Source organism: Ambystoma mexicanum, chromosome 1p (genome assembly GCF_040938575.1).
Source record: "Ambystoma mexicanum isolate Mex_15411 chromosome 1p, UKY_AmexF1_1, whole genome shotgun sequence".
Classification (NCBI taxonomy): Eukaryota; Metazoa; Chordata; class Amphibia; order Caudata; family Ambystomatidae; genus Ambystoma; species Ambystoma mexicanum.
Genome location: NC_090921.1, coordinates 764,509,733 through 764,523,426, shown reverse-complemented (window position 1 = coordinate 764,523,426; position 13,694 = coordinate 764,509,733). Strand labels below are relative to the sequence as shown.

The 13,694-nt window shown below is 49.2% G+C and overlaps 1 protein-coding gene across 1 annotated transcript in view; it reads left to right on the top strand.

Annotated features, from left to right (window-relative positions):
* Positions 1-591: 591 nt before the first annotated feature.
* Positions 592-13,694, top strand: part of LOC138580420 (trichohyalin-like) — a 50,308-nt gene continuing 37,205 nt past the window's right edge. Inside the window, exons 1-2 of the mRNA XM_069650958.1 lie at positions 592-775; positions 13,164-13,321. Of these exons, the coding sequence (XP_069507059.1) occupies positions 13,184-13,321 (138 nt within the window). The 5' untranslated portion in view covers positions 592-775; positions 13,164-13,183. The remainder of the gene's footprint in view (positions 776-13,163; positions 13,322-13,694) is intronic.

Below are 13,694 nucleotides of genomic sequence, written 5' to 3'. Positions count from 1 at the left end.
TGGCTCGCAGGAAGGGAGAGGGATTTATCTCCCAACTAATCGAATGTACTTAAAAATAAAGGGAAAGACCTGAGATGTAGCCAAGCCTTGCACTTTGCAAGCCTGACTTTCTGGCTGTGTAGTCTCTCTTTAATCTTGCATTGCACCCATGGGTGTGGCTACATGACCTTGTGGGGCAGCTGCTGACCTCTTGCCCGAGGACTGCAATGATAATGGTGAATGGAAGCAGGGAATTGGTTGGCCCTGGTCCTCCAGGTGCACGCTCCCTGCCCCCAGTTACTCTTTGCAGGAGGTGACTGGAGGTTGCATGCAGACGGAGGAACATGTCCAACCTCTGCTGCTCTAAAGTGTCCCAGGGTAAGTGCAGCAGCAGCTTACCCTGGGAGGCGAGTGCGCCTCTCTCCTCGTGTCAAGGTGCAAATGCTCCGCGCATCTGGGCCAGCAGCTGTCTGCAGTGGCAATTACACGGGCTCCTTTTTTTTTGTTTTTGTTTTTTGCGCTTGGAAACCTTTTTGTGACTATCACCTTCAGGGTGTGGCTGGCATGTTTCAGAGCTTTGCAAATAGGAGCCAAGCCAGCTAGGGAGGGTCCCTGTGTAGCCAGGATAAGAGAATCTGGCAGGGTGGTGTCCAGGCGGCGCTGGGACTCCTCTGGGTTGGATTCTGCCTCGATCCGAAGAGGGAGGCTCCCTCTGTGGAGCGAGAACATTGGGCGATATAAAGGCCCTGCCACCCTCCGCCCCTCATTCCTGTTTACCTGACACTGGCTGAACGAGGTGAGTGCGAACGGAGGTGCACGGAAGGCTGGCGGGGAGTTGGGGGGCACCCCGTTAAAGATAGGGGTAGTGCCTGGGGATGCAAAGCATGTGCGTTGCTGTTTTCGAGCAGGTGAAGCTCAACATTTTTCCCTTTTTCCTTTGTATCTTGGGGCAAACCTTTAATGAACTGGTAATGTTCCAGTCCTGAGAACTGCTGACCTCTACCCCTGGTCCATTCGTTGCGTCATGCATGTGTACTTTGCAAATGTATGCCACAGAGTAGGTGGGGCAGGACCCCACGCTTAATTGCGCACCAGCATAACATGTGGCATCCACTGGGAGTTATGTGACAACGGAATCAGTTGGCAAATGTCTAAAAATGAGTTCTTCAAACTCATATTCAGTAAATGTGGGTTCAGACCTACACACAATTCACCAGTAATCATGGTCAGTCGGGTGGCCCATTTTCCAGTCTGAATTCAGTTTTAAGCCAGAAAAGGTTCCTACGCCACCAAATCTACGATTTGCCACTGGCACAAACTGGCAGCACAGTTTGACGTTTTCAGGTGGAGACACGTTTAAACGCAGTTGCGATGGACCTCTTCCTTTAGTGCGTGTCGGTTTTATTGTGGATAAAAGGCAGTGAGTGTGTTAGCAGCGGGACACCGCAAAGGAGGGGGTGCGTGCAAAGTAAAGCGAGGGGCGATGTTACGGCAACTGAGACCTAGTTCATTTTCCACTGCTTCAATCCTGGCACGATTAAAAGGTTTGACTGCACAAGGGTGGGTTGGGGTGGGCTGAAGAAACCTTGCACTGCCACTTCAAGACTGGCACTTTTACAAGGTTTGACTGCACAAGGGTGGTTGGGGTGGGCTGAAGAAACCTTCCACTGCCACTTCAAGACTGGCACTTTTACAAGGTTTGACTGCACAAGGGTGGTTGGGGTGGGCTGAAGAAACTTTGCAGTGCGACTTCAAGACTGACACTTTTACAAGGGTTGAAGGCACATGGGTGGAGCAGTGTGAGGAAACTTTGCACTGCCACTTCAAGACTGGCACCTTTACAAGGGTTGAAGGCACATGGGTGGAGCAATGTGAGGAAACTTTGCACTGCCACTTCAAGACTGGCACCTTTACAAGGGTTGAAGGCACATGGGTGGGGCAGTGTATGGAAACCTTGCACTGCCACTTCAAGACTGGCACTTTTACAAGGGTTGAAGGCACATGGGTGGGGCAGTGTGAGGAAACCTTGCACTGCCACTTCATGACTGGCACTTTTACACGGGTTAAAGGCACATGGTTGGGGCAGTGTGAGGAAACCTTGCACTGCCACTTCAAGACTGGCACATTTACAAGGTTTGGAGACGTATGGGTGCGGCAGTGTGAGGAAACCTTGCAAGGCCGCTTCAAGACTGGCACTTTTGCTAGGTTTGAAGCTGCCAAGGTGGGGCGATCTGCAGTGTCGGAGGCAGCTTTTGATGCCACGAGGGGTAGACATTAGGGCGCCAGCTGGAGGCTGGGGGTCGCACTGGGCACCAGGGCAGAGCCAGGTGGGGGTGGCTGCCCCCTCTGGGCCCCTCCCCCTGGTTTCCCGGAGGCGGCCTGAAGAAACCTTGTAAAGTCACTTCAAGACAATAGAGTGGGGCAGTCTGCATTGTCGGAGGCAGCTTTTGGTTGAAGGGGCATGGGTGGGGCGCTGTAAGGAAACATTACAGTCACTTCACTACTGGCACGTTTGCAAGGGGTTAAGGGATATGGGATGGACTATGTGAGGAAACCTTGCACTTCACTGCACGACTGGCACTTTTGTAAGGGTTTAGGGAAAATGGGGTGGGTAGTAAGAGGAAACCTTGCACTGGCACTTCAATACCTGCACTTTTTCGGGGTTTGATGGCTGATGGTTGGGGTGGTGAAGGGAAACCTTGCACTGGCACTTCAAGAAACTGCCACTTTGCAAGGTTGTAGGCACATGGATCGACAGTGTTACTCAACTTGAGCAGTTGTGCAAGGGTTGAAGGGACAAGGGTTAGGCAGGGTGAAGAAGTCTTCCACTGTCACTTCAAGACTGTCACTTTTCCGAGAGTTGAAGGCACATGGATGGGGGGTTGAGGAAACCTCGCACTGTCACTTTAAGACAGGCACTTTTGCAAGGTTTGAAGGCACATGGGTGGGGCAGTGAGGGGAAACCCTGCACTGGCACCTCAAGAAACTGGCACTTTTGCAAGGGTGGAATGTACATGGGAGGGGCAGTGCGAGGAAACCCCGCAAGGTCGCTTCAAGACTTGCACTTTTGCAAGGGTGGAGGACACATGGGAGGGGCAGTGTGAGGAAACCTTGCAGTGCACTTGAAGAGTGAAACTTTTGCAAGGGTTGGAGATGAAAAGGAAGGATTTATTTCGTGAGGAAGCCTTGCATTGTCACTTCAAGACTCGCACTTTTGCAAGGCTGGAAAACACATGAGAGGGGCAGTGTTAGGAAACCCTCCAAGGTCACTTCAAGACTTGCAATTTTGCAAGGGTGGAAGGTGCATGGGAGGGGCAGTGTGAGGAAACCTTTCAAGGTCACTTCAAGACTCGCACTTTTGCAAGGGTGGAAAGTACATGGGAGGGGCAGTGCGAGGAAACCCTGCAAGGTCACTTCAAGACTTGCACTTTTGCAATGGTGAAAGACACATGGGAGGGGCAGTGAGAGGTTACCTTGGAAGGTCATTTCAAGACTTGCACTTTTGCAAGGGTGGAAGACATATGGGAGGGGCAGTGCGCCCTGCAAGGTCATTTCAAGACTTGCACTTTTGCAAGGGTGAAAGACACATGGGAGGGGCAGTGAGAGGTTACCTTGGAAGGTCACTTCAAGACTTGCACTTTTGCAAGGGTGGAAGACATATGGGAGGGGCAGTGCGCCCCGCAAGGTCATTTCAAGACTTGCACTTTTGCAAGGGTGGAAGACACGTGGGAGGGGCAGTGAGAGGTTACCTTGGAAGGTCACTTCAAGACTTGCACTTTTGCAAGGGTGGAATGTACATGGGAGGGGCAGTGCGAGGAAACCCTGCAAGGTCACTTCAAGACTTGCACTTTTGCAAGGGTGGAAGACATATGGGAGGGGCAGTGCGCCCCGCAAGGTCATTTCAAGACTTGCACTTTTGCAAGGTTTAAAGGCATATGAGTGGGGTAGTGTGAGGAATTCTTGCACTGCACTTCAAGAGTGACACTTTTGCAAGTGTCGAAAACAAATGTGTGGGTTGGGGTGAACAAATCTTTCGCTGACACTTCAGGACTGGCACTTCTTCAAGAGTTGAAGGCACCTGGGTAGGGTGGGGTGGGGTGCAAGCACGCTGCATTGTCACCTTAAGGCGCCACCTGTTGCAAGTGCTTGAGGCGCCTGATGTGGTGGGGTCAGGACACCTTGTACTGCCACTGCCCATGCTGAGAAGTCCTTTTTGCCTAAGAATGATTATTATAATATTATTATTATTATTATTATTATTATTATTATTATTATTATTATTATTATTAATAATAATAATAAAGCACAGCAATGCGGGGTCAATAGCAAGAAGATGGAAATTGGAAGGTGGCTGAGGCGCTGTTGCATTCTTTCCTCAAACACACAAGCGTCAGATCTATGCCCGGTACTGGCCCCCGCGCTCACCGCACCCCCGCAAGCACGGGACCGGGAGAACCCCTTGAGATTAGGGCTTTCACAGCACTGGCTGCTGCAGTGAGGGTCCCTCTATCTGGGCGACCATGGGGTTCTTTGGGGAGACTCTAGTTTAGAGGCTGCCCTCCTTTTTCAGTACTGTAACCTTCTTTCAGGATTGTCCTTACCTGTTTGAGTTCTTCGGTGCGGATGGAAGCACCTCAAAGCCAATTGGGGACCATCAACTCAAATTCCAATCTTCTCCCATTCCTTGTCCAGGGGGTCCCAAGAGCACTCCTATGGGGCGTGGGCCCTCTCTTGCAGTTCTTGCTCTTTGGGAAGACCCGATACTTTGTGAGTTGAAGGCTAACTCTCCACATGTACCACGCTGCCCTGGTGAACGATGCCTCGGCCGTCTAGTTCATGCAGTTATGTGAAGAGTTACGTTATGTGAAGGCCATGGAGAGTTAGGTCTTTCGGTGGCGCGGGCTGGTTTCAAACTGACTCCCTGATTCTGAGAAGCAGTGTGGCGCTCTCATGCCCTATGGATATGGTTAGTGCCAAGGACGATATTTGCATAGACTTGCAGAATAGCCTGGCCTGGCAGTGAAGGGGTTACTGGACATCCCGGGAAAGCTTGAGCAAAGGCTGCACGTTCAGGGTTTTGAGGCTGAAGCTGGACTCCCTCAATATCCTAGGAAAGTCCAAGTGAAAGCTAATGGTTTGGCAAAGTCTACATGCCTCGGTAAAGACTGGGTACACCCGGTGGCATTGTGGTCAGGTGTGAGATGGTGGGATGTGTGAGTTGGAGAGATGATGTACGTCTTGTGTTAGTATTGACATCTCTAATGGGCAGCGCTGCTAGCCCAGAGAGGGCTTAGAATACCGCAGGGAGAGTTGTAATGGCCTGCCCCGCCCAGTAAATAAAGTGAGTGCAATATTCAATAGGAGATATTAGCACCTGGGAGAGGGTCGCTGCAAACTCAGGAGGCTGGGAACGTCAGCGGAATCTGGCACTCAACTCCCACGCTCCAAAGCTCCCAAGCATCCATTAGCGCCCCCTACATCCCCCCCACATCCCCAGCGACACCTCTAACCCATGGCTACCTAAGTGTACGTGGCCTCGGACGTGTATCCCCCTCGTGACATCCTCCTGTAACCCCCGCACTCTGCACCGGAGCACTATCCTGCACACAGCATCCCGGCTGCCAGACCTGCCTCCCCGTGCGCCACCTGGGCCCGGGAATAGTAAAGGGATGTTGTGCTAGCAGAGATCAGCAACACGTTCCAAGGAGGGCAGGGTTGGTGAGATCCCTGAGCCCTTGCCAAGGCCCTGGCTTCACTCAGGCCCATCGCTCAAGCTGGTGGTCCATTACTACACTTGCCTGCCCAGACGCCGTCACTATAATTCAGTCCTTTTCAAAGTGTTTCCAATTTTTGAGGGATTGTTTTCCAATTTTTGAGGGATTGTAAATGGGGTGTGGGGGCGATGCATAGGTTTGCTGTGGAAGAGACAGTTTGGTGGGAATGGCATTTTAGCCACACCTGCCAGTATTGCTAGTTAGCCTTTTCTTGTGCTATGCATGCTCGATTGCTTGTTAGTCTTTTCTTATGCTATGCATACTGGTTTACTAGTTAATTTTTTTTTGTGCTATGCATGTTGGATTGCTAGGTAGTCTTTTCTTGTGCTATGCATGCTGGATTGCTAGTTAGTCTTTTCGTGTGCTATGTATGCTGCATTGCTAGTTAGTCTGTTCATGTGCTATGCATGTTGGATTGCTAGTTAAGCCTTTTTTTGTGCTATGGTGCTGGTTTACTAGTTAGTCTTTTCTTGTGCTATGCATGCTGCATTGCTAGTTAGTCTTTTCATGTGTTATGCATGCTGGATTGCTAGTTAGTCTTTTCTTGTGCTATGCATGTTGGATTGCTAGTTAAGTCTTTTCTTGTGCTATGCATGCTGGATTGCTAGTTAGTCTTTTCGTGTGCTATGCATGCTGGATTGCTAGGTAGTCTTTTCTTGTGCTATGCATGCTGGATTGCTAGGTAGTCTTTTTGTGTGCTATGCATGCTGGATTGCTAGGTAGTCTTTTCTTGTGCTATGCATGTTGGATTGCTAGTTAAGTCTTTTCTTGTGCTATGCATGCTGGATTGCTAGTTAAGTCTTTTCGAGTGCTATGCATGCTGGATTGCTAGTTAGTCTTTTCGTGTGCTATGCATGCAGGATTGCTAACTAGTCTTTTCGTGTGCTATGCATGCTGGATTGATAGTTAGTCTTTTCGTGTGCTATGCATGCTGGATTGCTAGTTAGTCTTTTCGTGTGCTATGCATGCTAGATTTCGTTCTTTGTCACAGTGATTGCACTCTGTAGTGACACAGTGTGCGAAATAATTGTGACCTATGGGGTAAGCTTCAAAAACTGATGATCTCCAGTTCACATCCTGGCTTCCGTACTTTTCCAAATATCACAGTAGTAAACAGCAGGTTGCAGGTTTTCGTGGTGGACAACGTACTCATTTTCAAGCGTGAGCTCTGGTGTGACCTGTTCTTGTTTTAAGAGCATCTCTAACGTCTATTAAAAAACGCTGAAGCAGGCTACATGGATTTTGTGTAAGGATAAACCTGATACGCCTTTCAGATAATGAAGAGTTTCTGTCTGGGAAGAGCAGTTATGAAATCTACAGGGCAGGCAGCTTTTCTTGGTGGACCTGAATTGAGTCCAACTCTGCACCCAGGCCGCCCCTCCTATTTATTAAACCCCAACTGCAGATATCATAATTCCTTGGCACTAGGAGAATTGGAACTATTATTTGCCTAGATAATCAAAGGCGTGTGTCCTAATCAGAGTAAATATTGCGCGGCCTTGGTCCGCGCCAAGAGCAGGTGACAGATTTAAAGTGCAGGTACTCACCCCTCTGCCTTGGGCCACCCTCGGGAGGAATGAATGTGCAGGTACCCACCCGTCTGCCTTGGGCCACCCTGGGAAGGAATGAAAGTGCAGGTACACACCCCTCTGCCTTGTGCCGCCCTAGGGAGGAATTAAAGTGCAGGTACCCACCCCTCTACCTTGGGCCACCCTGGGGAGGAATGAAAGTGCAGGTACCCACCCCTCTGCCTTGGGCCACCCTCGGGAGGAATGAAAGTGCAGGTACCCACCCCTCTGCCTTGGGCCACCCTCGGGAGGAATGAAAGTGCAGGTACCCACCCCTCTGCCTTGGGCCGCCCTGGCTTCGGGGATTGCATGTCCTGAATGTCGCTGGAGTTTGTTTATTAGCCCTGAAAGACTGCACAAGTTCAAATAATGACTTGTTGAAATGTTCAGCAGGATTTCAGAAATGCGGCCGAGCAGGTCAATAATGTGGTATTTCGTCGACTCGCCCTCTTTTCTATTAAGCCTGAAGGACCAGCCAATGGGAACGCCGTATGAGTGGTGACGTCGATGTCATTACTGGCACGTGATGTAGATGGATAGCAGTGTGTGGCATTCAGACCTCACGGCATCCGGAATAATAGGGTGTGTGTGTGTGTGTGTGGCATATCGCAGGGGTTTCCCTTTTCCCCATTCGCCTCCTCTAGATGTACCTAATACCTGGGGTGTGTTTCATTGTGGTAATGCAGAGAAGGGCAGGCGGTACCAGCTGAGGCACCTGTTGGTACCAGCTGAGGCACCTGTTGGCACCAACTTCTCCGGACAATGCAGGGAAGGGCAGGCGGTACCAGCTGGGGCACCTGGTGACACCAACTTCTCCGGGCAATGCAGGGAAGGGCAGGCGGTACCAGCTGAGGCACCTGGTGACACCAACTTCTCCGGGCAATGCAGGGAAGGACAGGCGGTACCAGCTGAGGCACCTGGTGACACCAATTTCTCCGGGCAATGCAGGGAAGGGCAGGCGGTACCAGCTGAGGCACCTGGTGACACCAACTTCTCCGGGCAATGCAGGGAAGGGCAGGCGGTACCAGCTGAGGCACCTGGTGACACCAACCTCTCCGGGCAATGCAGGGAAGGGCAGGCGGTACCAGCTGAGGCACCTGGTGACACCAACCTCTCCGGGCAATGCAGGGAAGGGCAGGCGGTACCAGCTGAGGCACCTGGTGACACCAACCTCTCCGGGCAATGCAGGGAAGGGCAGGCGGTACCAGCTGAGGCACCTGGTGACACCAACCTCTCCGGGCAATGCAGGGAAGGGCAGGTGGTACTAGCTGATGCACCTGATATGATATGATATATGGCATTTATAACGCGCCTATACACAAGTTTTCACCTGGTGGCACCAACTTCTCTGGGCTTGGCAGTCTGTTATATAGCCACCTGCCAGGTGACGTATGGTGTCTGTCAACTCTTACTCTGCCACATACCAGGTCCCGCCCCTTGAGTCATACAGAATCTAGACCGGTTGGTAAGCCTTTATTTTGCCATGAAAGGGACCTCTTGAGCAAACCGAACCCACTTACAAGTGACAAAACTAAACCTGAGACCTGTCTGGGGGAGGGAGTTGCTGGATCCATGAGGGACAGGGTTGAGCCCCAGAAGGAGCATGGATGGGCCCCAGAAACGGGTTCAGCCTCACAGCATCCCTTTAGTTGGCTGCTCTCTTGGCAATAGGTGGGAGTATGAGCACTCTTCCAGAGGGGCTTTGCTTTAATGTGACCCTGTGACATGTCATGGTGAGTGGGCTGGCTGCGGCCTATTTTAAACCCAATCTAAGTTGTTGTCTCCTTCTTTGCCTATGAGTCTAATTATTTCGGTGTACAGTATTCTGTGTGTTCAAATGCTATTTGAGTGCTTGAGCACTGGGGGTGGGGTGACAGCCGGGCTGTGGATGGGGCCTCCCCCCATCAATGTGTACTGTCACGTGGATTGGATCCTGGCGCACTGTGTGCACTGCCTCACTCCGCAAACACTTGAATATGCGATATATTTAGGTTGACAGCCTAGAGGGTAATCGGTTAAATGGTTGATTACACAAAGTGCCACCTTTAAAATGATGGCAGAGCCATGGCGGAGGAGGTCACGTGCCATCCTACTGAAGAAAGAGGTCAGAAGAGCTTAGGCTGGAGTTTAGTGGGAGTGATGGCAATTCAAAGGAGACAGGCACTGGAGGAGCCAGACACTTCACTGTGCAGGGCTGGGTCACCTGGGAAGGAGCATGATATTTGGGAGGCCACGTGTATGATCCCAGCACTTAAATATTAAGGCATGGGGGCAGGAAAGAATTGGAGTTTATAGGCATCATTGATGGAGCCAGGAATGCATGACCGGGTCAGCCTTCGCTGTATAGATCTGGGTCTAAGGGATGGGGGCCCTTTGTGCCGTGGCCAGCCAGTCGGAGAGTTTGGGCAGTGGGGGGAAGAAGATGAGCCCGACCCTAAGGCTATCTCCTCTCGCAGAAGGCATCCAGGTATCCCAAGCAGATGAAGCGAGTCAGTCAACATTCACGTGCACAGGTAGAACCCTGCGGGAGCCTTGCAATTGAGTAAGAGCGAGTTCTGAAAATGAGGACTAGGACTCCTCATTACACATGGGTGAGGATCACTATCAGAACTATGCCCGTGGTCTCACTTCTGGGACTGCAGATGTGCCTGCAGGCCAGGATTGAAGTGAGTTGACTTTAGTGGGCGAGCCAGAAAAAAGTGGGCCACTCTCGACAGGACCTCTGCTCCCCATTGACTCTGGAGAGTTAAAGGATGATTCAACCTCACCAATTTTTGCCAGGCGCTGTTGGGTGTTTTCGTTACACATTTCGAGGGTCAAGCAATCAGTGTCACCACTAAAGTGTATAGAGTTCCAGCCGCGGTGGGCAAGGTGAATGTTACTGGAGAAGCCTTTAAGCTTGCCAACGTATTCTCCTTCCATTCCACCACTCTTGGAAGTGGGCCCTGCAGGTGTTCTGTATAACACAAAGTTTCAGATATTGCTGTATTGGGAAAAGAGCTAGCTTTGAAGACTAAGGGGGCGTTGGAAGATCTACTGGACACACTGGACACTCTACGGCTACATTCCATCCTGCCGATTCAGTTTGTGAGGAACCATTTAAGAGTTTTGATTTGTTACATCTTTGGCATAGCACCGTTCTACTAAAGGAGAGTCTAACTCAACCTGAGAGAATGATACATCTGGGAGCTGATCACCAAGGATGCGCCCGGTCTTCTCTTCCCCGTTACCTGGTCCTCAAAGTGCCTGCTGAGTATGATGAATATTTGAGTAGCAGCCTTTTCCAGGACTCTATTGAGGTGTCCTCTGCATTTTTCCTTAAGCATCCTTTGCTTCAGGCTGAACCAACGGAACAGGTGATACATGTCTGCGTGGTTTGATAATGAGGAAGGGCGAGACAGGTTGTCTCCCCTCTATAAGGGCAAGGCAAATATCCGTCGAAACCAATGGGAAGCCTGAACATGTGCTCATTTGCGAGTGCGCTTCTTTTGTGCAAATCATACATTTCATTATGTTTCGTGGCAAGTGGGTCTAAAACATGTTTGAGCTGCACAGGTTGAGAAGTAAGATATATTTGGTCTCAAACAATGGACTTCAGATCTAGTTGGCTGATCCTTCTGTTGGTAAAAGCAAGTGGCCATCACTTGATTCTTATGACATTGTTATGGTTCCAATAGCACAGGTGCTTTACAACCAGTTCACCCGTTGCTCTGGGTTTCACGGTACACATTCTTTTGTATTGTGCAATTGTTTTTCTATAATGTATGGTCTTGTTTTTACCTTAATCTACAATGATGATCGTGCAGGGTCCCAGTGCTGGAGTATCACGTGGTGTACAGGCATGGAACAAGATGCACAGGCAGGTCTCAGCGGAGTTAATTCTTCTACCAAAGGAGATAGGGAAGGTTGGGATGGTGGGGACACAGCTAAGCAGCTTCGATGGCTCAAGGAGAAGAATCACAAAAGGTGCTTCAGGTTTGCATTAAGAAGACCTAGAAGTGCTGTACTGCAGTCACAATAATAGAATGCAAGGAGGTTTTGAGGGTTAGAATCAGGATGCATTGGTGTGTTCTTCCCTCACTGTGTTCTTCCCCCTCTGATTGTAAAGTACTCTGTTGCTTCCCAAAGCTCGGTCCACACTCAATAAATACCCTAATAATAATAGGAATGAGAATAATAGTAATAATAATAATAATAATAATATGTGCGGCACCTGATGCCAGAATGTAAAGCTGTTTTACCAGTACACAGTTGTGTAGTGTGCCAATAGTTCATGCACAGGAGGTACGACAAGTAAAGATGGAGATGCTCCTGTGGAATGCTCCCTCTAAGAATGAACTTCTACTGTACACTTGGCTCCAGCCAGTCACACTAGCAAGTACTTCCTGTTTGAAAACAATCTTTCTCAATTATTCATTCTCAATTTCTCTGTCTGAATAATTATGTGTTTCTTTTTAATATCCTTGATTTGCATTCAAGTGTTTTGACTAATTATTTTCTTATTTTACTTCAATGTTAACTTCTTTTTAATTCCTGTCACCTTTACCTACTTTTCATTTGTTATTTTGGGTAGTATTTTGTTACTTTTTTTTTTTTTCCTTTCATATGCTGTTTCTTGTCAGGTGGGGACCCCCCACAAAACAGAAGGCCCAGGGAGGCCTGCATGAGGTGCCCCCGCCACCCATTTGTGGTGCGGGTGGAGAGGGCCACCAAGAATTGTAGGACAGGCCCCCCAGTGGGTGGGGCAGTAAGGTTTGGGCACCCTGGGGCCAGATTGGCACACCAATGTGCCCCTCTGCACCAAGGGGAGTTGGGTTACCAAAGGAAAAAAGTTAAAATTGTGGACCGCATTTTAGGGGGGGCTGTGGGGCACCCCAAACTGACGGGGAATTTTCTAATGGGACGGGGTGGTGATTTAGTGAAGGGTGATATTTTTGAGAGAGTCGTTGAAGGCAATATTGAATGAGAGCATTATTTTTTGTGAGTTATTTTCACATGTTGAGGCAAGGAAATGTCACCTGGTGTGCAGGTTAAAATGTGATCTAGTTCCAATGTTGTTGTCTGTAGAACCAAGAGAACTGAGCTATGACCTTCCACATTTCAATGTGTGTGAGACAGGACAAACTCATTCTGCCCCCTGTGTACTGGTCTCCCTTTTGCCAACAATGGGAGCAATTATTATCACAATAGCACCCAGCATTGAGTTTATAAATGCTGGTGTTTAGGGTTAGTTGAAACACTCACCCTCTACACCACTGGGATGAATGGTGGAAAGAGGCACATTCTCCTCCCATCCGTATTTCCTCTAAAGGGATGTAAAATGCATTGGCCCTGCCTCCAGCATCCCTGATTGGGTAGACTGTCTGGCATTCCACCCAATCATAGAGGCAGACAGATGCTGGGGGCATGGATGACTTCCAGACAATCAGAATGTCCAGAACATTTTTTAAGCCGTCACCCCAGATCATTCCTTGACTGGCCTTGATGCCCTCCTTTGCAGCCAATCCTATGTACAGATCTCTTAGGCCACTCTGATTGGCTGATAAGAAGGGATATCCAGCCAAAAACGATCCATCTCAACCTCTCACCCCATAGGCTCAAAAAATGGAGGTGGGATTCAGGAAATTCTGTGCCGGTAGGCGGGCAGCATGTGAAATAGAATTCCCTCATTGCACTTACACCGCGAGGATTTCATCCACCCATACTGGTGATTTACTAGAAGTAAAACACCAATCTACTAAATATGAATGATACAAATTGTGCTAGAGTTTGTACAGGAACTGAGACGGCTCCAACCTGGCCCTATCTAAAGATGGGAAATAATACAGTGATTCTTTTTCAGATCAGCAGAGGCCTAGGAAGATGGCGAATCTACTCCGAGCTCTTAAACTCATCATCGACACCTTCAACAGCTACAGTCGTCAACAAGGCCACTTTGACAAGCTGAATAAGGATGAGTTCAATCTTCTGATCCAGAATGAGTTTGCTGATATTATTGAGGTACGCCCTTCAATATGTAACCCCTGGGGTCTAAGAAACCCTTTCACAGATGTTTTCCTATAGGATCACGCTGTTCTCTTTTGATTGTCATCTCCAGCCGATTGGGAGTGACTAACAATATTGTTTCGTTTCTGCTCCCTGCCCCTCACTGATGGAAGAGGCATTTCACACTCACGAATTGTATTTGTAGATATTCGCAGTTCTGCATGCACACACATTTGCTGCATCAAGGAACTTATGTTACAATTTTTGCCTTGAACACACATACATATTTTCACCAAAAAGAAGATGGAAATGGTACATTTAAGTACTAATGTGAAAGAACTCAACGTGCTTTCAAAGTCAATAAAGTGAGTTTTTACAATATAAAGCT